General features: G+C 43.4%; 1 protein-coding gene across 1 annotated transcript in view; it reads right to left on the minus strand.

Moving 5' to 3' along the window:
• Positions 1 to 1,376: 1,376 nt before the first annotated feature.
• The window catches only part of LOC144996333 (uncharacterized), a 43,148-nt gene continuing 21,337 nt past the window's right edge, over positions 1,377 to 23,187 (minus strand). Inside the window, exon 6 of the mRNA XM_078955726.1 lies at positions 1,377 to 1,658. Coding sequence (XP_078811852.1) covers positions 1,377 to 1,658 — 282 coding nt within the window. The remainder of the gene's footprint in view (positions 1,659 to 23,187) is intronic.

The raw sequence follows: 23,187 nt of genomic DNA on the forward strand, positions 1-23,187 counted from the left end.
GTGGTCTTAATAGGGAGGGGGAACTCGGTTTCAAGAAACGGGAAGGCTTTGGCCTGGGAACTGGTTTGGGATGAGGCCTTAACAAAGGTGAGGGGTTTGTTTCTAGGAAAAGAGATGGCTTTGGTCTTGGAGCCATTTGGGGACTAGGTCTTAACTGAGTAAGGGGATTTGGTTCTAAAAAATGGGAAGGCTGTGGTCTTGAAGCAATTTGTGGATGAGGTCTAGGAGGACTTTGTTCTAGATGATAGGAAGGCTCTGGCCTCTGAGCCGGTTGGGGGTGAGGTCTTAAATGAGTGGGAAGATGTGGCTCCAGTGAATAAGAGGGCTTTGGCATGGGAGCTGGTTGGGGAAGAGGCCTAGGTCTTAGCCGAGTAGGAGTTGTTGGTTTTAGAAAACGGGAGGGATTTGGTCTCGAAGGAGGATGAGGACGAGGTTTGAATTTAATTGGGTAATTTGGTTCCAAAAAATGTGAAGGCTTTGGCCTTGTAACAGGATGAGGACTAGGTCTTGATTTAGAAGGGGGATGTGGTTCCAAAAAATGAGAAAGCTTTGGCCTTTTAACAGGATGAGGACTAGGTCTTGATTTAGAAGGGGGATTTGGTTCCAAAAAACCGGAAGGCTTTGGCCTTGTAACAGGATGAGGACTAAGTCTTGATTTAGAAGGGGGTTGTGGTTCCAAAAAACGGGAAGGCTTTGGCCTTTTAACAGGATGAGGAACAGGTCTTGATTTAGAAGGGGGTTGTGGTTCCAAGAAACGGGAAGGCTTTGGCCTTTTAACAGGATGAGGACCAGGTCTTGATTTAGAAGGGGGTTGTGGTTCCAAGAAACGGGAAGGCTTTGGCCTTTTAACAGGATGAGGAACAGGTGTTGATTTAGAAGGTGGATGTGGTTCCAAAAAACGGGAAGGCTTTGGCCTTTTAACAGGATGAGGAACAGGTCTTGATTTAGAAGGGGGTTGTGGTTCCAAGAAACGGGAAGGCTTTGGCCTTGTAACAGGATGAGGACTAAGTCTTGATTTAGAAGGGGGTTGTGGTTCCAAGAAACGGGAAGGCTTTGGCCTTGTAACAGGATGAGGAACAGGTCTTGATTTAGAAGGGGGATGTGGTTCCAAGAAACGGGAAGGCTTTGGCCTTTTAACAGGATGAGGACTAGGTCTTGATTTAGAAGGGGGGTGTGGTTCCAAGAAACGGGAAGGTTTTGGCCTTGTAACAGGATGAGGACTAGGTCTTGATTTAGAAGGGGGATGTGGTTCCAAAAAACGGGAAGGCTTTGGCCTTGTAACAGGATAAGGAACAGGTCTTGATTTAGAAGGGGGATTTGGATCCGAAAAACGGGAAGGCTTTGGCCTTGTAACAGGATGAGGAAGAGGTCTTAGTTTAGTAGGGGGATTTTGTTCTGTAAAGCGGATAGGCTTTGGCCTTGAAGCCGTTTGTGGACGGGGTCTTGACCAAGTGTGAGAGTTTGGCTCTGAATAATATGAGGGCTTTGGCATTGGAGCCAATTGTAAAGAAGGTCTTAAATGAGTGGAAGGATTTTGCTCCATGTAAGGGGAAGGGTTTGGCATTGGAGCTGGTTGGGGACGTGGAGTTAACATAGTAGGAGGATGTGGGTGTAGAAATGGAGAAGGCATTGGCCGAGGAGGTGTTTGAGGTCGTGGTCTTGACAAACAGGGAAGATTTGGTTCAAGAACATGAAAAGGCTTTGGCCTTGAAGTCGGTTGGGGGCGAGGTCTCAATGGAGCGGGGGTACTTGGTTTAAGATAACGGTAAGGGTTTGGCGTGTGAATTGGTTGAGGTTGCGGTCTTAATAAATTTGAAGGTTTTGGTTTTGAAAAAGGCTGGGAATTTGGTCCTGACATAGTGGAAGAATGCACCTCAACGAGATGCAATAGCTGTGATTCGGGAGAAGTTGAAAGATACGTGCTTGTGGAAACTGTATGTTTAGACCCAAAAATGCTGGAGGTCTGATAAATGGGAGTTGTGGATATAGAAGAACTGTTGTATATTATGGCAGACAAGAAGTCTTCATTGGTCGGAGACAAGGTGGTAAACTGCATAAATATGTTGGTGTCTGAGTAGACAGATATTTTACTGATAGCGGATGGAGGGATAATCAATGCATCGCTGGTAGTCTGGTTTGCTTTGGGTGAAAGAAGCTGCTTTCTGGTTGGGTGTGTTTTTGACGTCCAGTTTTCAAGGGGGGTAGTTGGTTGTGAGGTGGCTGTTATTAAAGTGGGTGAGGTGGTGTTTTGCGTTCCACTGATCGTGTTGGCTAGTGTAGCGTTGAACACTGAGTCTATTGATGTTTTATGAAACGAGGATGTAACTGACATGTCAGTGGATGTGACATCTGTAATACTGCTGGGATGCATGTCTGTTGACAAATCCTTTATGTCCCTTGGGATTTCACCTGTTGAATTTTCAGCAAGTCCAGAAAATGCCGCAGTGTCATTGGTTTTGGTAAGCACTGTGGAGGACATAATCAAAGCTGAATTTGTTTGGGGATCTGTGGTGGTTTGGGGAGTGTCACTTAATGTTTCATGAGTGGTCGAAGCTGCACTTTTAAATGTGTTGACAGTCCAATTGGAGGTAGCGGAACCTTGATTTTGAATATGTGTTTCAGAAGCCAAGGTAGAGAGGAGACTATTGAACAGGTTTTCTGTGACTGTACTTCTATTTTCAGTACCTTTGACATCACCGAGAGCTGTGGCTATTGGTGATTTTGTGCCAATGCTGAGTGGTGTGGTCCGAATTGGGGTGTTGTTGGATTTAGATGAGTAAACTATGGCACTGGTAGCAGGTATTTCAGGAGGTCCCGTTGTTGTAGAAGAGCTTGTGTTAAGGATATTTGTAAAATGATGTGTTGTAGTATAAGTCAAAGGATCAGTCCAACTGTTTACTCCTGTAGTGTAAGTCATGGAAGCCATAGTGGTAAGTCCAGTTGTTGTGGTTATAAGAGTGTCTTTTAGGTTTGCCATGGCATCAATCATTAGTGGGTTTTCAGTGCTTTTGACTGAAATGGAGGAAATCTTAGCTTCCGTGTTGGTGTTTTGTTCAGTAGTTTTAGGCACGGAGGCTCTGCTTGTCTGGGGAGTTGTAGGGGCAGGAGTACCTTCATACAACATGGTAGATAAACCATTGTCATCTGTGACAGGCATACTGGTTGTCTCCCTTAATATTGCAGTTGTTGGGTAGACAGAGTTCTTAGTGTCAGTAGCAGGGGTGATAATCAATGCATCACTGGTAGTTTGGTTTGCTTTGGGTGAAAGAAGCTGCTTGTTGGTGGTGATTGGAATGTCAGTGGTGGCTTTCAGTTCATGTTTCAAAGTGCTTTGAATGTTGTTGGTTGTCCAGTTGTTTGTGAAGGCACTTGGATTATTGAAGGTTGTAATATCAGAGGTAGTACTTGACAACCAACTCTGACTGGTTGTGGTTGGTAACAAGTCTTTAGAATCAGAGCCTGTGTTTGTGCGAGCTGTGATTTTTACTGGGGTGTCAGTAGATATTGTTGGGCCACCAATGGTTTTGCTGTGTGTTATTGTGGTTGCACTGGGGGAACTGAGAGAATCGGTACTTTGCCCTGAATCAAATGTGGTGGAAATAAGTACATTAGGCCTGGCATTTGGCAAAGAGGAGGTTGTCAGACCAGTACTACTTAAATGGTCATCAGTTGATGTAATCGCTTTATCGGAAGTGCTAACCATGAGATCCGGAAACCGACTGCTCAATAAACTACTATCTTTTGTTGCAGCCAATCCTTGATAGTTTCTTTCTGTGACAGAAACATCTGTGCTTTTCTTGTATACTTGCGTAACACTTGTTGGGTGTGTGCTGTCGTGTCGTGTGGTAAGGAAAGCTGGGAAATTGATTTCTGATCTTTTGCCAGCTTCTGGGCTTTTAAATGTGTCTAAAAGAACAGTGGTGTGTGCAGTATCACTGGCCAGATTCAGATCACCAGTAGAACTGGTTGGGTGTGTTTTTGACGTCCAGTTTTTAAGTGGGGTAGTTGGTTGTGAGGTGGCTGTTATTAAAGTGGGTGTGGTGGTGTTTTGCGTTCCACTGACCGTGTTGGCTAGTGTAGCGTTGAACACTGAGTCTATTGATGTTTTATGAAACGAGGATGTAACTGACATGTCAGTGGATGTGACATCTGTAATACTGCTGGGATGCATGTCTGTTGACAAATCCTTTATGTCCCATGGGATTTCACCTTTTGAATTTTCAGCAAGTCCAGAGAATGCCGCAGTGTCATTGGTTTTGGTAAGCACTGTGGAGGACATAATCAAAGCTGAATTTGTTTGGGGATCTGTGGTGGTTTGGGGAGTGTCACTTAATGTTTCATGAGTGGTCGAAGCTGCACTTTTAAATGTGTTGACAGTCCAATTGGAGGTAGCGGAACCTTGATTTTGAATAGGTGTTTCAGAAGCCAAGGTAGAGAGGAGACTATTGAACAGGTTTTCTGTGACTGCACTTCTATTTTCAGTACCTTTGACATCACCGAGAGCTGTGGCTATTGGTGATTTTGTGCCAATGCTAAGTGGTGTGGTCCGAATTGGGGTGTTGTTGGATTTAGATGAGTAAACTGTGGCACTGGTAGCAGGTATTTCAGGAGGTCCCGTTGTTGTAGAAGAGCTTGTGTTAAGGATATTTGTGAAATGATGTGTTGTAGTATAAGTCAAAGGATCAGTCCAACTGTTTACTCCTGTAGTGTTAGTCATGGAAGCCATAGTGGTAAGTGCAGTTGTTGTGGTTATAAGAGTGTCTTTTAGGTTTGCCATGGCATCAATCATTAGTGGGTTTTCAGTGCTTTTGACTGAAATGGAGGAAATCTTAGCTTCCGTGTTGGTGTTTTGTTCAGTAGTTTTAGGCACGGAGGCTCTGCTTGTCTGGGGAGTTGTAGGGGCAGGAGTACCTTCATACAACATGGTAGATAAACCATTGTCATCTGTGACAGGCATACTGGTTGTCTCCCTTAATATTGCAGTTGTTGGGTAGACAGAGTTCTTAGTGTCAGTAGCAGGGGTGATAATCAATGCATCACTGGTAGTTTGGTTTGCTTTGGGTGAAAGAAGCTGCTTGTTGGTGGTGATTGGAATGTCAGTGGTGGCTTTCAGTTCATGTTTCAAAGTGCTTTGAATGTTGTTGGTTGTCCAGTTGTTTGTGAAGGCACTTGGATTATTGAAGGTTGTAATATCAGAGGTAGTACTTGACAACCAACTCTGACTGGTTGTGGTTGGTAACAAGTCTTTAGAATCAGAGCCTGTGTTTGTGCGAGCTGTGATTTTTACTGGGGTGTCAGTAGATATTGTTGGGCCACCAATGGTTTTGCTGTGTGTTATTGTGGTTGCACTGGGGGAACTGAGAGAATCGGTACTTTGCCCTGAATCAAATGTGGTGGAAATAAGTACATTAGGCCTGGCATTTGGCAAAGAGGAGGTTGTCAGACCAGTACTACTTAAATGGTCATCAGTTGATGTAATCGCTTTATCGGAAGTGCTAACCATGAGATCCGGAAACCGACTGCTCAATAAACTACTATCTTTTGTTGCAGCCAATCCTTGATAGTTTCTTTCTGTGACAGAAACATCTGTGCTTTTCTTGTATACTTGCGTAACACTTGTTGGGTGTGTGCTGTCGTGTCGTGTGGTAAGGAAAGCTGGGAAATTGATTTCTGATCTTTTGCCAGCTTCTGGGCTTTTAAATGTGTCTAAAAGAACAGTGGTGTGTGCAGTATCACTGGCCAGATTCAGATCACCAGTAGAACTGGTTGGGTGTGTTTTTGACGTCCAGTTTTTAAGTGGGGTAGTTGGTTGTGAGGTGGCTGTTATTAAAGTGGGTGTGGTGGTGTTTTGCGTTCCACTGACCGTGTTGGCTAGTGTAGCGTTGAACACTGAGTCTATTGATGTTTTATGAAACGAGGATGTAACTGACATGTCAGTGGATGTGACATCTGTAATACTGCTGGGATGCATGTCTGTTGACAAATCCTTTATGTCCCATGGGATTTCACCTTTTGAATTTTCAGCAAGTCCAGAGAATGCCGCAGTGTCATTGGTTTTGGTAAGCACTGTGGAGGACATAATCAAAGCTGAATTTGTTTGGGGATCTGTGGTGGTTTGGGGAGTGTCACTTAATGTTTCATGAGTGGTCGAAGCTGCACTTTTAAATGTGTTGACAGTCCAATTGGAGGTAGCGGAACCTTGATTTTGAATAGGTGTTTCAGAAGCCAAGGTAGAGAGGAGACTATTGAACAGGTTTTCTGTGACTGCACTTCTATTTTCAGTACCTTTGACATCACCGAGAGCTGTGGCTATTGGTGATTTTGTGCCAATGCTAAGTGGTGTGGTCCGAATTGGGGTGTTGGTAGATTTAGATGAGTAAACTGTGGCACTGGTAGCAGGTATTTCAGGAGGTCCCGTTGTTGTAGAAGAGCTTGTGTTAAGGATATTTGTGAAATGATGTGTTGTAGTATAAGTCAAAGGATCAGTCCAACTGTTTACTCCTGTAGTGTTAGTCATGGAAGCCATAGTGGTAAGTGCAGTTGTTGTGGTTATAAGAGTGTCTTTTAGGTTTGCCATGGCATCAATCATTAGTGGGTTTTCAGTGCTTTTGACTGAAATGGAGGAAATCTTAGCTTCCGTGTTGGTGTTTTGTTCAGTAGTTTTAGGCACGGAGGCTCTGCTTGTCTGGGGAGTTGTAGGGGCAGGAGTACCTTCATACAACATGGTAGATAAACCATTGTCATCTGTGACAGGCATACTGGTTGTCTCCCTTAATATTGCAGTTGTTGGGTAGACAGAGTTCTTAGTGTCAGTAGCAGGGGTGATAATCAATGCATCACTGGTAGTCTGGTTTGCTTTGGGTGAAAGAAGCTGCTTGTTGGTGGTGATTGGAATGTCAGTGGTGGCTTTCAGTTCAGATTTCAAAGTGCTTTGAATGTTGTTGGTTGTCCAGTTGTTTGTGAAGGCACTTGGATTATTGAAGGTTGTAATATCAGAGGTAGTACTTGACAACCAACTCTGACTGGTTGTGGTTGGTAACAAGTTTTTAGAATCAGAGCCTGTGTTTGTGCGAGCTGTGATTTTTACTGGGGTGTCAGTAGATATTGTTGGGCCACCAATGGTTTTGCTGTGTGTTATTGTGGTTGCACTGGGGGAACTGAGAGAATCGGTACTTTGCCCTGAATCAAATGTGGTGGAAATAAGTACATTAGGCCTGGCATTTGGCAAAGAGGAGGTTGTCAGACCAGTACTACTTAAATGGTCATCAGTTGATGTAGTCGCTTTATCGGAAGTGCTAACCATGAGATCCGGAAACCGACTGCTCAATAAACTACTATCTTTTGTTGCAGCCAATCCTTGATAGTTTCTTTCTGTGACAGAAACATCTGTGCTTTTCTTGTATACTTGCGTAACACTTGTTGGGTGTGTGCTGTCGTGTCGTGTGGTAAGGAAAGCTGGGAAATTGATTTCTGATCTTTTGCCAGCTTCTGGGCTTTTAAATGTGTCTAAAAGAACAGTGGTGTGTGCAGTATCACTGGCCAGATTCAGATCATCAGTAGAACTGGTTGGGTGTGTTTTTGACGTCCAGTTTTCAAGTGGGGTAGTTGGTTGTGAGGTGGCTGTTATTAAAGTGGGTGTGGTGGTGTTTTGCGTTCCACTGATCGTGTTGGCTAGTGTAGCGTTGAACACTGAGTCTATTGATGTTTTATGAAACGAGGATGTAACTGACATGTCAGTGGATGTGACATCTGTAATACTGCTGGGATGCATGTCTGTTGACAAATCCTTTATGTCCCTTGGGATTTCACCTTTTGAATTTTCAGCAAGTCCAGAGAATGCCGCAGTGTCATTGGTTTTGGTAAGCACTGTGGAGGACATAATCAAAGCTGAATTTGTTTGGGGATCTGTGGTGGTTTGGGGAGTGTCACTTAATGTTTCATGAGTGGTCGAAGCTGCACTTTTAAATGTGTTGACAGTCCAATTGGAGGTAGCGGAACCTTGATTTTGAATAGGTGTTTCAGAAGCCAAGGTAGAGAGGAGACTATTGAACAGGTTTTCTGTGACTGCACTTCTATTTTCAGTACCTTTGACATCACCGAGAGCTGTGGCTATTGGTGATTTTGTGCCAATGCTAAGTGGTGTGGTCCGAATTGGGGTGTTGTTGGATTTAGATGAGTAAACTGTGGCACTGGTAGCAGGTATTTCAGGAGGTCCCGTTGTTGTAGAAGAGCTTGTGTTAAGGATATTTGTGAAATGATGTGTTGTAGTATAAGTCAAAGGATCAGTCCAACTGTTTACTCCTGTAGTGTTAGTCATGGAAGCCATAGTGGTAAGTGCAGTTGTTGTGGTTATAAGAGTGTCTTTTAGGTTTGCCATGGCATCAATCATTAGTGGGTTTTCAGTGCTTTTGACTGAAATGGAGGAAATCTTAGCTTCCGTGTTGGTGTTTTGTTCAGTAGTTTTAGGCACGGAGGCTCTGCTTGTCTGGGGAGTTGTAGGGGCAGGAGTACCTTCATACAACATGGTAGATAAACCATTGTCATCTGTGACAGGCATACTGGTTGTCTCCCTTAATATTGCAGTTGTTGGGTAGACAGAGTCCTTAGTGTCAGTAGCAGGGGTGATAATCAATGCATCACTGGTAGTCTGGTTTGCTTTGGGTGAAAGAAGCTGCTTGTTGGTGGTGATTGGAATGTCAGTGGTGGCTTTCAGTTCAGATTTCAAAGTGCTTTGAATGTTGTTGGTTGTCCAGTTGTTTGTGAAGGCACTTGGATTATTGAAGGTTGTAATATCAGAGGTAGTACTTGACAACCAACTCTGACTGGTTGTGGTTGGTAACAAGTTTTTAGAATCAGAGCCTGTGTTTGTGCGAGCTGTGATTTTTACTGGGGTGTCAGTAGATATTGTTGGGCCACCAATGGTTTTGCTGTGTGTTATTGTGGTTGCACTGGGGGAACTGAGAGAATCGGTACTTTGCCCTGAATCAAATGTGGTGGAAATAAGTACATTAGGCCTGGCATTTGGCAAAGAGGAGGTTGTCAGACCAGTACTACTTAAATGGTCATCAGTTGATGTAGTCGCTTTATCGGAAGTGCTAACCATGAGATCCGGAAACCGACTGCTCAATAAACTACTATCTTTTGTTGCAGCCAATCCTTGATAGTTTCTTTCTGTGACAGAAACATCTGTGCTTTTCTTGTATACTTGCGTAACACTTGTTGGGTGTGTGCTGTCGTGTCGTGTGGTAAGGAAAGCTGGGAAATTGATTTCTGATCTTTTGCCAGCTTCTGGGCTTTTAAATGTGTCTAAAAGAACAGTGATGTGTGCAGTATCACTGGCCAGATTCAGATCACCAGTAGAACTGGTTGGGTGTGTTTTTGACGTCCAGTTTTCAAGTGGGGTAGTTGGTTGTGAGGTGGCTGTTATTAAAGTGGGTGTGGTGGTGTTTTGCGTTCCACTGACCGTGTTGGCTAGTGTAGCGTTGAACACTGAGTCTATTGATGTTTTATGAAACGAGGATGTAACTGACATGTCAGTGGATGTGACGTCTGTAATACTGCTGGGAAACATATCTGTTGACAAATCCTTTATGTCCCTTGGGATTTCACCTTTTGAATTTTCAGCAAGTCCAGAGAATGCCGCAGTGTCATTGGTTTTGGTAAGCACTGTGGAGGACATAATCAAAGCTGAATTTGTTTGGGGATCTGTGGTGGTTTGGGGAGTGTCACTTAATGTTTCATGAGTGGTCGAAGCTGCACTTTTAAATGTGTTGACAGTCCAATTGGAGGTAGCGGAACTTTGATTTTGAATAGGTGTTTCAGAAGCCAAGGTAGAGAGGAGACTATTGAACAGGTTTTCTGTGACTGCACTTCTATTTTCAGTACCTTTGACATCACCGAGAGCTGTGGCTATTGGTGATTTTGTGCCAATGCTAAGTGGTGTGGTCCGAATTGGGGTGTTGTTGGATTTAGATGAGTAAACTGTGGCACTGGTAGCAGGTATTTCAGGAGGTCCCGTTGTTGTAGAAGAGCTTGTGTTAAGGATATTTGTGAAATGATGTGTTGTAGTATAAGTCAAAGGATCAGTCCAACTGTTTACTCCTGTAGTGTTAGTCATGGAAGCCATAGTGGTAAGTGCAGTTGTTGTGGTTATAAGAGTGTCTTTTAGGTTTGCCATGGCATCAATCATTAGTGGGTTTTCAGTGCTTTTGACTGAAATGGAGGAAATCTTAGCTTCCGTGTTGGTGTTTTGTTCAGTAGTTTTAGGCACGGAGGCTCTGCTTGTCTGGGGAGTTGTAGGGGCAGGAGTACCTTCATACAACATGGTAGATAAACCATTGTCATCTGTGACAGGCATACTGGTTGTCTCCCTTAATATTGCAGTTGTTGGGTAGACAGAGTCCTTAGTGTCAGTAGCAGGGGTGATAATCAATGCATCACTGGTAGTCTGGTTTGCTTTGGGTGAAAGAAGCTGCTTGTTGGTGGTGATTGGAATGTCAGTGGTGGCTTTCAGTTCAGATTTCAAAGTGCTTTGAATGTTGTTGGTTGTCCAGTTGTTTGTGAAGGCACTTGGATTATTGAAGGTTGTAATATCAGAGGTAGTACTTGACAACCAACTCTGACTGGTTGTGGTTGGTAACAAGTTTTTAGAATCAGAGCCTGTGTTTGTGCGAGCTGTGATTTTTACTGGGGTGTCAGTAGATATTGTTGGGCCACCAATGGTTTTGCTGTGTGTTATTGTGGTTGCACTGGGGGAACTGAGAGAATCGGTACTTTGCCCTGAATCAAATGTGGTGGAAATAAGTACATTAGGCCTGGCATTTGGCAAAGAGGAGGTTGTCAGACCAGTACTACTTAAATGGTCATCAGTTGATGTAATCGCTTTATCGGAAGTGCTAACCATGAGATCCGGAAACCGACTGCTCAATAAACTACTATCTTTTGTTGCAGCCAATCCTTGATAGTTTCTTTCTGTGACAGAAACATCTGTGCTTTTCTTGTATACTTGCGTAACACTTGTTGGGTGTGTGCTGTCGTGTCGTGTGGTAAGGAAAGCTGGGAAATTGATTTCTGATCTTTTGCCAGCTTCTGGGCTTTTAAATGTGTCTAAAAGAACAGTGGTGTGTGCAGTATCACTGGCCAGATTCAGATCATCAGTAGAACTGGTTGGGTGTGTTTTTGACGTCCAGTTTTCAAGTGGGGTAGTTGGTTGTGAGGTGGCTGTTATTAAAGTGGGTGTGGTGGTGTTTTGCGTTCCACTGACCGTGTTGGCTAGTGTAGCGTTGAACACTGAGTCTATTGATGTTTTATGAAACGAGGATGTAACTGACATGTCAGTGGATGTGACATCTGTAATACTGCTGGGATGCATGTCTGTTGACAAATCCTTTATGTCCCTTGGGATTTCACCTTTTGAATTTTCAGTAAGTCCAGAGAATGCCGCAGTGTCATTGGTTTTGGTAAGCACTGTGGAGGACATAATCAAAGCTGAATTTGTTTGGGGATCTGTGGTGGTTTGGGGAGTGTCACTTAATGTTTCATGAGTGGTCGAAGCTGCAGTTTTAAATGTGTTGACAGTCCAATTGGAGGTAGCGGAACCTTGATTTTGAATAGGTGTTTCAGAAGCCAAGGTAGAGAGGAGACTATTGAACAGGTTTTCTGTGACTGTACTTCTATTTTCAGTACCTTTGACATCACCGAGAGCTGTGGCTATTGGTGATTTTGTGCCAATGCTGAGTGGTGTGGTCCGAATTGGGGTGTTGTTGGATTTAGATGAGTAAACTGTGGCACTGGTAGCAGGTATTTCAGGAGGTCCCGTTGTTGTAGAAGAGCTTGTGTTAAGGATATTTGTGAAATGATGTGTTGTAGTATAAGTCAAAGGATCAGTCCAACTGTTTACTCCTGTAGTGTTAGTCATGGAAGCCATAGTGGTAAGTGCAGTTGTTGTGGTTATAAGAGTGTCTTTTAGGTTTGCCATGGCATCAATCATTAGTGGGTTTTTAGTGCTTTTGACTGAAGTGGAGGAAATCTTAGCTTCCGTGTTGGTGTTTTGTTCAGTAGTTTTAGGCACGGAGGCTATGCTTGTCTGGGGAGTTGTAGGGGCAGGAGTACCTTCATACAACATGGTAGATAAACCATTGTCATCTGTGACAGGCATACTGGTTGTCTCCCTTAATATTGCAGTTGTTGGGTAGACAGAGTTCTTAGTGTCAGTAGCAGGGGTGATAATCAATGCATCACTGGTAGTCTGGTTTGCTTTGGGTGAAAGAAGCTGCTTGTTGGTGGTGATTGGAATGTCAGTGGTGGCTTTCAGTTCAGATTTCAAAGTACTTTGAATGTTGTTGGTTGTCCAGTTGTTTGTGAAGGCACTTGGATTATTGAAGGTTGTAATATCAGAGGTAGAACTTGACAACCAACTCTGACTGGTTGTGGTTGGTAACAAGTTTTTAGAATCAGAGCCTGTGTTTGTGCGAGCTGTGATTTTTACTGGGGTGTCAGTAGATATTGTTGGGCCACCAATGGTTTTGCTGTGTGTTATTGTGGTTGCACTGGGGGAACTGAGAGAATCGGTACTTTGCCCTGAATCAAATGTGGTGGAAATAAGTACATTAGGCCTGGCATTTGGCAAAGAGGAGGTTGTCAGACCAGTACTACTTAAATGGTCATCAGTTGATGTAATCGCTTTATCGGAAGTGCTAACCATGAGATCCGGAAACCGACTGCTCAATAAACTACTATCTTTTGTTGCAGCCAATCCTTGATAGTTTCTTTCTGTGACAGAAACATCTGTGCTTTTCTTGTATACTTGCGTAACACTTGTTGGGTGTGTGCTGTCGTGTCGTGTGGTAAGGAAAGCTGGGAAATTGATTTCTGATCTTTTGCCAGCTTCTGGGCTTTTAAATGTGTCTAAAAGAACAGTGGTGTGTGCAGTATCACTGGCCAGATTCAGATCATCAGTAGAACTGGTTGGGTGTGTTTTTGACGTCCAGTTTTCAAGTGGGGTAGTTGGTTGTGAGGTGGCTGTTATTAAAGTGGGTGTGGTGGTGTTTTGCGTTCCACTGACCGTGTTGGCTAGTGTAGCGTTGAACACTGAGTCTATTGATGTTTTATGAAACGAGGATGTAACTGACATGTCAGTGGATGTGACATCTGTAATACTGCTGGGATGCATGTCTGTTGACAAATCCTTTATGTCCCTTGGGATTTCACCTTTTGAATTTTCAGTAAGTCCAGAGAATGCCGCAGTGTCATTGGTTTTGGTAAGCACTGTGGAGGACATAATCAAAGCTGAATTTGTTTGGGGATCTGTGGTGGTTTGGGGAGTGTCACTTAATGTTTCATGAGTGGTCGAAGCTGCAGTTTTAAATGTGTTGACAGTCCAATTGGAGGTAGCGGAACCTTGATTTTGAATAGGTGTTTCAGAAGCCAAGGTAGAGAGGAGACTATTGAACAGGTTTTCTGTGACTGTACTTCTATTTTCAGTACCTTTGACATCACCGAGAGCTGTGGCTATTGGTGATTTTGTGCCAATGCTGAGTGGTGTGGTCCGAATTGGGGTGTTGTTGGATTTAGATGAGTAAACTGTGGCACTGGTAGCAGGTATTTCAGGAGGTCCCGTTGTTGTAGAAGAGCTTGTGTTAAGGATATTTGTGAAATGATGTGTTGTAGTATAAGTCAAAGGATCAGTCCAACTGTTTACTCCTGTAGTGTTAGTCATGGAAGCCATAGTGGTAAGTGCAGTTGTTGTGGTTATAAGAGTGTCTTTTAGGTTTGCCATGGCATCAATCATTAGTGGGTTTTCAGTGCTTTTGACTGAAATGGAGGAAATCTTAGCTTCCGTGTTGGTGTTTTGTTCAGTAGTTTTAGGCACGGAGGCTATGCTTGTCTGGGGAGTTGTAGGGGCAGGAGTACCTTCATACAACATGGTAGATAAACCATTGTCATCTGTGACAGGCATACTGGTTGTCTCCCTTAATATTGCAGTTGTTGGGTAGACAGAGTCCTTAGTGTCAGTAGCAGGGGTGATAATCAATATATCACTGGTAGTCTGGTTTGCTTTGGGTGAAAGAAGCTGCTTGTTGGTGGTGATTGGAATGTCAGTGGTGGCTTTCAGTTCAGATTTCAAAGTGCTTTGAATGTTGTTGGTTGTCCAGTTGTTTGTGAAGGCACTTGGATTATTGAAGGTTGTAATATCAGAGGTAGTACTTGACAACCAACTCTGACTGGTTGTGGTTGGTAACAAGTTTTTAGAATCAGAGCCTGTGTTTGTGCGAGCTGTGATTTTTACTGGGGTGTCAGTAGATATTGTTGGGCCACCAATGGTTTTGCTGTGTGTTATTGTGGTTGCACTGGGGGAACTGAGAGAATCGGTACTTTGCCCTGAATCAAATGTGGTGGAAATAAGTACATTAGGCCTGGCATTTGGCAAAGAGGAGGTTGTCAGACCAGTACTACTTAAATGGTCATCAGTTGATGTAGTCGCTTTATCGGAAGTGCTAACCATGAGATCCGGAAACCGACTGCTCAATAAACTACTATCTTTTGTTGCAGCCAATCCTTGATAGTTTCTTTCTGTGACAGAAACATCTGTGCTTTTCTTGTATACTTGCGTAGCACTTGTTGGGTGTGTGCTGTCGTGTCGTGTGGTAAGGAAAGCTGGGAAATTGATTTCTGATCTTTTGCCAGCTTCTGGGCTTTTAAATGTGTCTAAAAGAACAGTGGTGTGTGCAGTATCACTGGCCAGATTCAGATCACCAGTAGAACTGGTTGGGTGTGTTTTTGACGTCCAGTTTTTAAGTGGGGTAGTTGGTTGTGAGGTGGCTGTTATTAAAGTGGGTGTGGTGGTGTTTTGCGTTCCACTGACCGTGTTGGCTAGTGTAGCGTTGAACACTGAGTCTATTGATGTTTTATGAAACGAGGATGTAACTGACATGTCAGTGGATGTGACGTCTGTAATACTGCTGGGAAACATATCTGTTGACAAATCCTTTATGTCCCATGGGATTTCACCTTTTGAATTTTCAGTAAGTCCAGAGAATGCCGCAGTGTCATTGGTTTTGGTAAGCACTGTGGAGGACATAATCAAAGCTGAATTTGTTTGGGGATCTGTGGTGGTTTGGGGAGTGTCACTTAATGTTTCATGAGTGGTCGAAGCTGTACTTTTAAATGTGTTGACAGTCCAATTGGAGGTAGCGGAACCTTGATTTTGAATAGGTGTTTCAGAAGCCAAGGTAGAGAGGAGACTATTGAACAGGTTTTCTGTGACTGTACTTCTATTTTCAGTACCTTTGACATCACCGAGAGCTGTGGCTATTGGTGATTTTGTGCCAATGCTAAGTGGTGTGGTCCGAATTGGGGTGTTGTTGGATTTAGATGAGTAAACTGTGGCACTGGTAGCAGGTATTTCAGGAGGTCCCGTTGTTGTAGAAGAGCTTGTGTTAAGGATATTTGTGAAATGATGTGTTGTAGTATAAGTCAAAGGATCAGTCCAACTGTTTACTCCTGTAGTGTTAGTCATGGAAGCCATAGTGGTAAGTGCAGTTGTTGTGGTTATAAGAGTGTCTTTTAGGTTTGCCATGGCATCAATCATTAGTGGGTTTTCAGTGCTTTTGACTGAAATGGAGGAAATCTTAGCTTCCGTGTTGGTGTTTTGTTCAGTAGTTTTAGGCACGGAGGCTCTGCTTGTCTGGGGAGTTGTAGGGGCAGGAGTACCTTCATACAACATGGTAGATAAACCATTGTCATCTGTGACAGGCATACTGGTTGTCTCCCTTAATATTGCAGTTGTTGGGTAGACAGAGTTCTTAGTGTCAGTAGCAGGGGTGATAATCAATGCATTGCTGGTAGTCTGGTTTGCTTTGGGTGAAAGAAGCTGCTTGTTGGTGGTGATTGGAATGTCAGTGGTGGCTTTCAGTTCATGTTTCAAAGTGCTTTGAATGTTGTTGGTTGTCCAGTTGTTTGTGAAGGCACTTGGATTATTGAAGGTTGTAATATCAGAGGTAGTACTTGACAACCAACTCTGACTGGTTGTGGTTGGTAACAAGTTTTTAGAATCAGAGCCTGTGTTTGTGCGAGCTGTGATTTTTACTGGGGTGTCAGTAGATATTGTTGGGCCACCAATGGTTTTGTTGTGTATTATTCTGGTTGCACTGGGGGAACTGAGAGAATCGGTACTTTGCCCTGAATCAAATGTGGTGGAAATAAGTACATTAGGCCTGGCATTTGGCAAAGAGGAGGTTGTCAGACCAGTACTACTTAAATGGTCATCAGTTGATGTAATCGCTTTATCGGAAGTGCTAACCATGAGATCCGGAAACCGACTGCTCAATAAACTACTATCTTTTGTTGCAGCCAATCCTTGATAGTTTCTTTCTGTGACAGAAACATCTGTGCTTTTCTTGTATACTTGCGTAACACTTGTTGGGTGTGTGCTGTCGTGTCGTGTGGTAAGGAAAGCTGGGAAATTGATTTCTGATCTTTTGCCAGCTTCTGGGCTTTTAAATGTGTCTAAAAGAACAGTGGTGTGTGCAGTATCACTGGCCAGATTCAGATCATCAGTAGAACTGGTTGGGTGTGTTTTTGACATCCAGTTTTCAAGTGGGGTAGTTGGTTGTGAGGTGGCTGTTATTAAAGTGGGTGTGGTGGTGTTTTGCGTTCCACTGACCGTTTTGGCTAGTGTAGCGTTGAACACTGAGTCTATTGATGTTTTATGAAACGAGGATGTAACTGACATGTCAGTGGATGTGACATCTGTAATACTGCTGGGATGCATGTCTGTTGACAAATCCTTTATGTCCCTTGGGATTTCACCTTTTGAATTTTCAGCAAGTCCAGAGAATGCCGCAGTGTCATTGGTTTTGGTAAGCACTGTGGAGGACATAATCAAAGCTGAATTTGTTTGGGGATCTGTGGTGGTTTGGGGAGTGTCACTTAATGTTTCATGAGTGGTCGAAGCTGCACTTTTAAATGTGTTGACAGTCCAATTGGAGGTAGCGGAACCTTGATTTTGAATAGGTGTTTCAAAAGCCAAGGTAGAGAGGAGACTATTGAACAGGTTTTCTGTGACTGCACTTCTATTTTCAGTACCTTTGACATCACCGAGAGCTGTGGCTATTGGTGATTTTGTGCCAATGCTGAGTGGTGTGGTCCGAATTGGGGTGTTGTTGGATTTAGATGAGTAAACTGTGGCACTGGTAGCAGGTATTTCAGGAGGTCCCGTTGTTGTAGAAGAGCTTGTGTTAAGGATATTTGTGAAATGATGTGTTGTAGTATAAGTCAAAGGATCAGTCCAACTGTTTACTCCTGTAGTGTTAGTCATGGAAGCCATAGTGGTAAGTGCAGTTGTTGTGGTTATAAGAGTGTCTTTTAGGTTTGCCATGGCATCAATCATTAGTGGGTTTTCAGTGCTTTTGACTGAAGTGGAGGAAATCTTAGCTTCCGTGTTGGTGTTTTGTTCAGTAGTTTTAGGCACGGAGGCTCTGCTTGTCTGGGGAGTTGTAGGGGCAGGAGTACCTTCATACAACATGGTAGATAAACCATTGTCATCTGTGACAGGCATACTGGTTGTCTCCCTTAATATTGCAGTTGTTGGGTAGACAGAGTTCTTAGTGTCAGTAGCAGGGGTGATAATCAATGCATTGCTGGTAGTCTGGTTTGCTTTGGGTGAAAGAAGCTGCTTGTTGGTGGTGATTGGAATGTCAGTGGTGGCTTTCAGTTCAGATTTCAAAGTGCTTTGAATGTTGTTGGTTGTCCAGTTGTTTGTGAAGGCACTTGGATTATTGAAGGTTGTAATATCAGAGGTAGTACTTGACAACCAACTCTGACTGGTTGTGGTTGGTAACAAGTTTTTAGAATCAGAGCCTGTGTTTGTGCGAGCTGTGATTTTTACTGGGGTGTCAGTAGATATTGTTGGGCCACCAATGGTTTTGCTGTGTGTTATTGTGGTTGCACTGGGGGAACTGAGAGAATCGGTACTTTGCCCTGAATCAAATGTGGTGGAAATAAGTACATTAGGCCTGGCATTTGGCAAAGAGGAGGTTGTCAGACCAGTACTACTTAAATGGTCATCAGTTGATGTAGTCGCTTTATCGGAAGTGCTAACCATGAGATCCGGAAACCGACTGCTCAATAAACTACTATCTTTTGTTGCAGCCAATCCTTGATAGTTTCTTTCTGTGACAGAAACATCTGTGCTTTTCTTGTATACTTGCGTAGCACTTGTTGGGTGTGTGCTGTCGTGTCGTGTGGTAAGGAAAGCTGGGAAATTGATTTCTGATCTTTTGCCAGCTTCTGGGCTTTTAAATGTGTCTAAAAGAACAGTGGTGTGTGCAGTATCACTGGCCAGATTCAGATCACCAGTAGAACTGGTTGGGTGTGTTTTTGACGTCCAGTTTTTAAGTGGGGTAGTTGGTTGTGAGGTGGCTGTTATTAAAGTGGGTGTGGTGGTGTTTTGCGTTCCACTGACCGTGTTGGCTAGTGTAGCGTTGAACACTGAGTCTATTGATGTTTTATGAAACGAGGATGTAACTGACATGTCAGTGGATGTGACGTCTGTAATACTGCTGGGAAACATATCTGTTGACAAATCCTTTATGTCCCATGGGATTTCACCTTTTGAATTTTCAGTAAGTCCAGAGAATGCCGCAGTGTCATTGGTTTTGGTAAGCACTGTGGAGGACATAATCAAAGCTGAATTTGTTTGGGGGTCTGTGGTGGTTTGGGGAGTGTCACTTAATGTTTCATGAGTGGTCGAAGCTGTACTTTTAAATGTGTTGACAGTCCAATTGGAGGTAGCGGAACCTTGATTTTGAATAGGTGTTTCAGAAGCCAAGGTAGAGAGGAGACTATTGAACAGGTTTTCTGTGACTGTACTTCTATTTTCAGTACCTTTGACATCACCGAGAGCTGTGGCTATTGGTGATTTTGTGCCAATGCTAAGTGGTGTGGTCCGAATTGGGGTGTTGTTGGATTTAGATGAGTAAACTGTGGCACTGGTAGCAGGTATTTCAGGAGGTCCCGTTGTTGTAGAAGAGCTTGTGTTAAGGATATTTGTGAAATGATGTGTTGTAGTATAAGTCAAAGGATCAGTCCAACTGTTTACTCCTGTAGTGTTAGTCATGGAAGCCATAGTGGTAAGTGCAGTTGTTGTGGTTATAAGAGTGTCTTTTAGGTTTGCCATGGCATCAATCATTAGTGGGTTTTCAGTGCTTTTGACTGAAATGGAGGAAATCTTAGCTTCCGTGTTGGTGTTTTGTTCAGTAGTTTTAGGCACGGAGGCTCTGCTTGTCTGGGGAGTTGTAGGGGCAGGAGTACCTTCATACAACATGGTAGATAAACCATTGTCATCTGTGACAGGCATACTGGTTGTCTCCCTTAATATTGCAGTTGTTGGGTAGACAGAGTTCTTAGTGTCAGTAGCAGGGGTGATAATCAATGCATTGCTGGTAGTCTGGTTTGCTTTGGGTGAAAGAAGCTGCTTGGTGGTGGTGATTGGAATGTCAGTGGTGGCTTTCAGTTCATGTTTCAAAGTGCTTTGAATGTTGTTGGTTGTCCAGTTGTTTGTGAAGGCACTTGGATTATTGAAGGTTGTAATATCAGAGGTAGTACTTGACAACCAACTCTGACTGGTTGTGGTTGGTAACAAGTTTTTAGAATCAGAGCCTGTGTTTGTGCGAGCTGTGATTTTTACTGGGGTGTCAGTAGATATTGTTGGGCCACCAATGGTTTTGTTGTGTATTATTCTGGTTGCACTGGGGGAACTGAGAGAATCGGTACTTTGCCCTGAATCAAATGTGGTGGAAATAAGTACATTAGGCCTGGCATTTGGCAAAGAGGAGGTTGTCAGACCAGTACTACTTAAATGGTCATCAGTTGATGTAATCGCTTTATCGGAAGTGCTAACCATGAGATCCGGAAACCGACTGCTCAATAAACTACTATCTTTTGTTGCAGCCAATCCTTGATAGTTTCTTTCTGTGACAGAAACATCTGTGCTTTTCTTGTATACTTGCGTAACACTTGTTGGGTGTGTGCTGTCGTGTCGTGTGGTAAGGAAAGCTGGGAAATTGATTTCTGATCTTTTGCCAGCTTCTGGGCTTTTAAATGTGTCTAAAAGAACAGTGGTGTGTGCAGTATCACTGGCCAGATTCAGATCATCAGTAGAACTGGTTGGGTGTGTTTTTGACATCCAGTTTTCAAGTGGGGTAGTTGGTTGTGAGGTGGCTGTTATTAAAGTGGGTGTGGTGGTGTTTTGCGTTCCACTGACCGTGTTGGCTAGTGTAGCGTTGAACACTGAGTCTATTGATGTTTTATGAAACGAGGATGTAACTGACATGTCAGTGGATGTGACATCTGTAATACTGCTGGGATGCATGTCTGTTGACAAATCCTTTATGTCCCTTGGGATTTCACCTTTTGAATTTTCAGCAAGTCCAGAGAATGCCGCAGTGTCATTGGTTTTGGTAAGCACTGTGGAGGACATAATCAAAGCTGAATTTGTTTGGGGATCTGTGGTGGTTTGGGGAGTGTCACTTAATGTTTCATGAGTGGTCGAAGCTGCACTTTTAAATGTGTTGACAGTCCAATTGGAGGTAGCGGAACCTTGATTTTGAATAGGTGTTTCAGAAGCCAAGGTAGAGAGGAGACTATTGAACAGGTTTTCTGTGACTGCACTTCTATTTTCAGTACCTTTGACATCACCGAGAGCTGTGGCTATTGGTGATTTTGTGCCAATGCTAAGTGGTGTGGTCCGAATTGGGGTGTTGTTGGATTTAGATGAGTAAACTGTGGCACTGGAAGCAGGTATTTCAGGAGGTCCCGTTGTTGTAGAAGAGCTTGTGTTAAGGATATTTGTGAAATGATGTGTTGTAGTATAAGTCAAAGGATCAGTCCAACTGTTTACTCCTGTAGTGTTAGTCATGGAAGCCATAGTGGTAAGTGCAGTTGTTGTGGTTATAAGAGTGTCTTTTAGGTTTGCCATGGCATCAATCATTAGTGGGTTTTCAGTGCTTTTGACTGAAATGGAGGAAATCTTAGCTTCCGTGTTGGTGTTTTGTTCAGTAGTTTTAGGCACGGAGGCTCTGCTTGTCTGGGGAGTTGTAGGGGCAGGAGTACCTTCATACAACATGGTAGATAAACCATTGTCATCTGTGACAGGCATACTGGTTGTCTCCCTTAATATTGCAGTTGTTGGGTAGACAGAGTTCTTAGTGTCAGTAGCAGGGGTGATAATCAATGCATTGCTGGTAGTCTGGTTTGCTTTGGGTGAAAGAAGCTGCTTGTTGGTGGTGATTGGAATGTCAGTGGTGGCTTTCAGTTCAGATTTCAAAGTGCTTTGAATGTTGTTGGTTGTCCAGTTGTTTGTGAAGGCACTTGGATTATTGAAGGTTGTAATATCAGAGGTAGTACTTGACAACCAACTCTGACTGGTTGTGGTTGGTAACAAGTTTTTAGAATCAGAGCCTGTGTTTGTGCGAGCTGTGATTTTTACTGGGGTGTCAGTAGATATTGTTGGGCCACCAATGGTTTTGTTGTGTATTATTCTGGTTGCACTGGGGGAACTGAGAGAATCGGTACTTTGCCCTGAATCAAATGTGGTGGAAATAAGTACATTAGGCCTGGCATTTGGCAAAGAGGAGGTTGTCAGACCAGTACTACTTAAATGGTCATCAGTTGATGTAGTCGCTTTATCGGAAGTGCTAACCATGAGATCCGGAAACCGACTGCTCAATAAACTACTATCTTTTGTTGCAGCCAATCCTTGATAGTTTCTTTCTGTGACAGAAACATCTGTGCTTTTCTTGTATACTTGCGTAACACTTGTTGGGTGTGTGCTGTCGTGTCGTGTGGTAAGGAAAGCTGGGAAATTGATTTCTGATCTTTTGCCAGCTTCTGGGCTTTTAAATGTGTCTAAAAGAACAGTGGTGTGTGCAGTATCACTGGCCAGATTCAGATCATCAGTAGAACTGGTTGGGTGTGTTTTTGACATCCAGTTTTCAAGTGGGGTAGTTGGTTGTGAGGTGGCTGTTATTAAAGTGGGTGTGGTGGTGTTTTGCGTTCCACTGACCGTGTTGGCTAGTGTAGCGTTGAACACTGAGTCTATTGATGTTTTATGAAACGAGGATGTAACTGACATGTCAGTGGATGTGACATCTGTAATACTGCTGGGATGCATGTCTGTTGACAAATCCTTTATGTCCCTTGGGATTTCACCTTTTGAATTTTCAGCAAGTCCAGAGAATGCCGCAGTGTCATTGGTTTTGGTAAGCACTGTGGAGGACATAATCAAAGCTGAATTTGTTTGGGGATCTGTGGTGGTTTGGGGAGTGTCACTTAATGTTTCATGAGTGGTCGAAGCTGCACTTTTAAATGTGTTGACAGTCCAATTGGAGGTAGCGGAACCTTGATTTTGAATAGGTGTTTCAGAAGCCAAGGTAGAGAGGAGACTATTGAACAGGTTTTCTGTGACTGCACTTCTATTTTCAGTACCTTTGACATCACCGAGAGCTGTGGCTATTGGTGATTTTGTGCCAATGCTAAGTGGTGTGGTCCGAATTGGGGTGTTGTTGGATTTAGATGAGTAAACTGTGGCACTGGTAGCAGGTATTTCAGGAGGTCCCGTTGTTGTAGAAGAGCTTGTGTTAAGGATATTTGTGAAATGATGTGTTGTAGTATAAGTCAAAGGATCAGTCCAACTGTTTACTCCTGTAGTGTTAGTCATGGAAGCCATAGTGGTAAGTGCAGTTGTTGTGGTTATAAGAGTGTCTTTTAGGTTTGCCATGGCATCAATCATTAGTGGGTTTTCAGTGCTTTTGACTGAAATGGAGGAAATCTTAGCTTCCGTGTTGGTGTTTTGTTCAGTAGTTTTAGGCACGGAGGCTCTGCTTGTCTGGGGAGTTGTAGGGGCAGGAGTACCTTCATACAACATGGTAGATAAACCATTGTCATCTGTGACAGGCATACTGGTTGTCTCCCTTAATATTGCAGTTGTTGGGTAGACAGAGTTCTTAGTGTCAGTAGCAGGGGTGATAATCAATGCATTGCTGGTAGTCTGGTTTGCTTTGGGTGAAAGAAGCTGCTTGTTGGTGGTGATTGGAATGTCAGTGGTGGCTTTCAGTTCAGATTTCAAAGTGCTTTGAATGTTGTTGGTTGTCCAGTTGTTTGTGAAGGCACTTGGATTATTGAAGGTTG

Source organism: Oryzias latipes, chromosome 12, assembly GCF_053564925.1.
Source record: "Oryzias latipes strain Hd-rR chromosome 12, Olatipes_Hd-rR_3.1".
Classification (NCBI taxonomy): Eukaryota; Metazoa; Chordata; class Actinopteri; order Beloniformes; family Adrianichthyidae; genus Oryzias; species Oryzias latipes.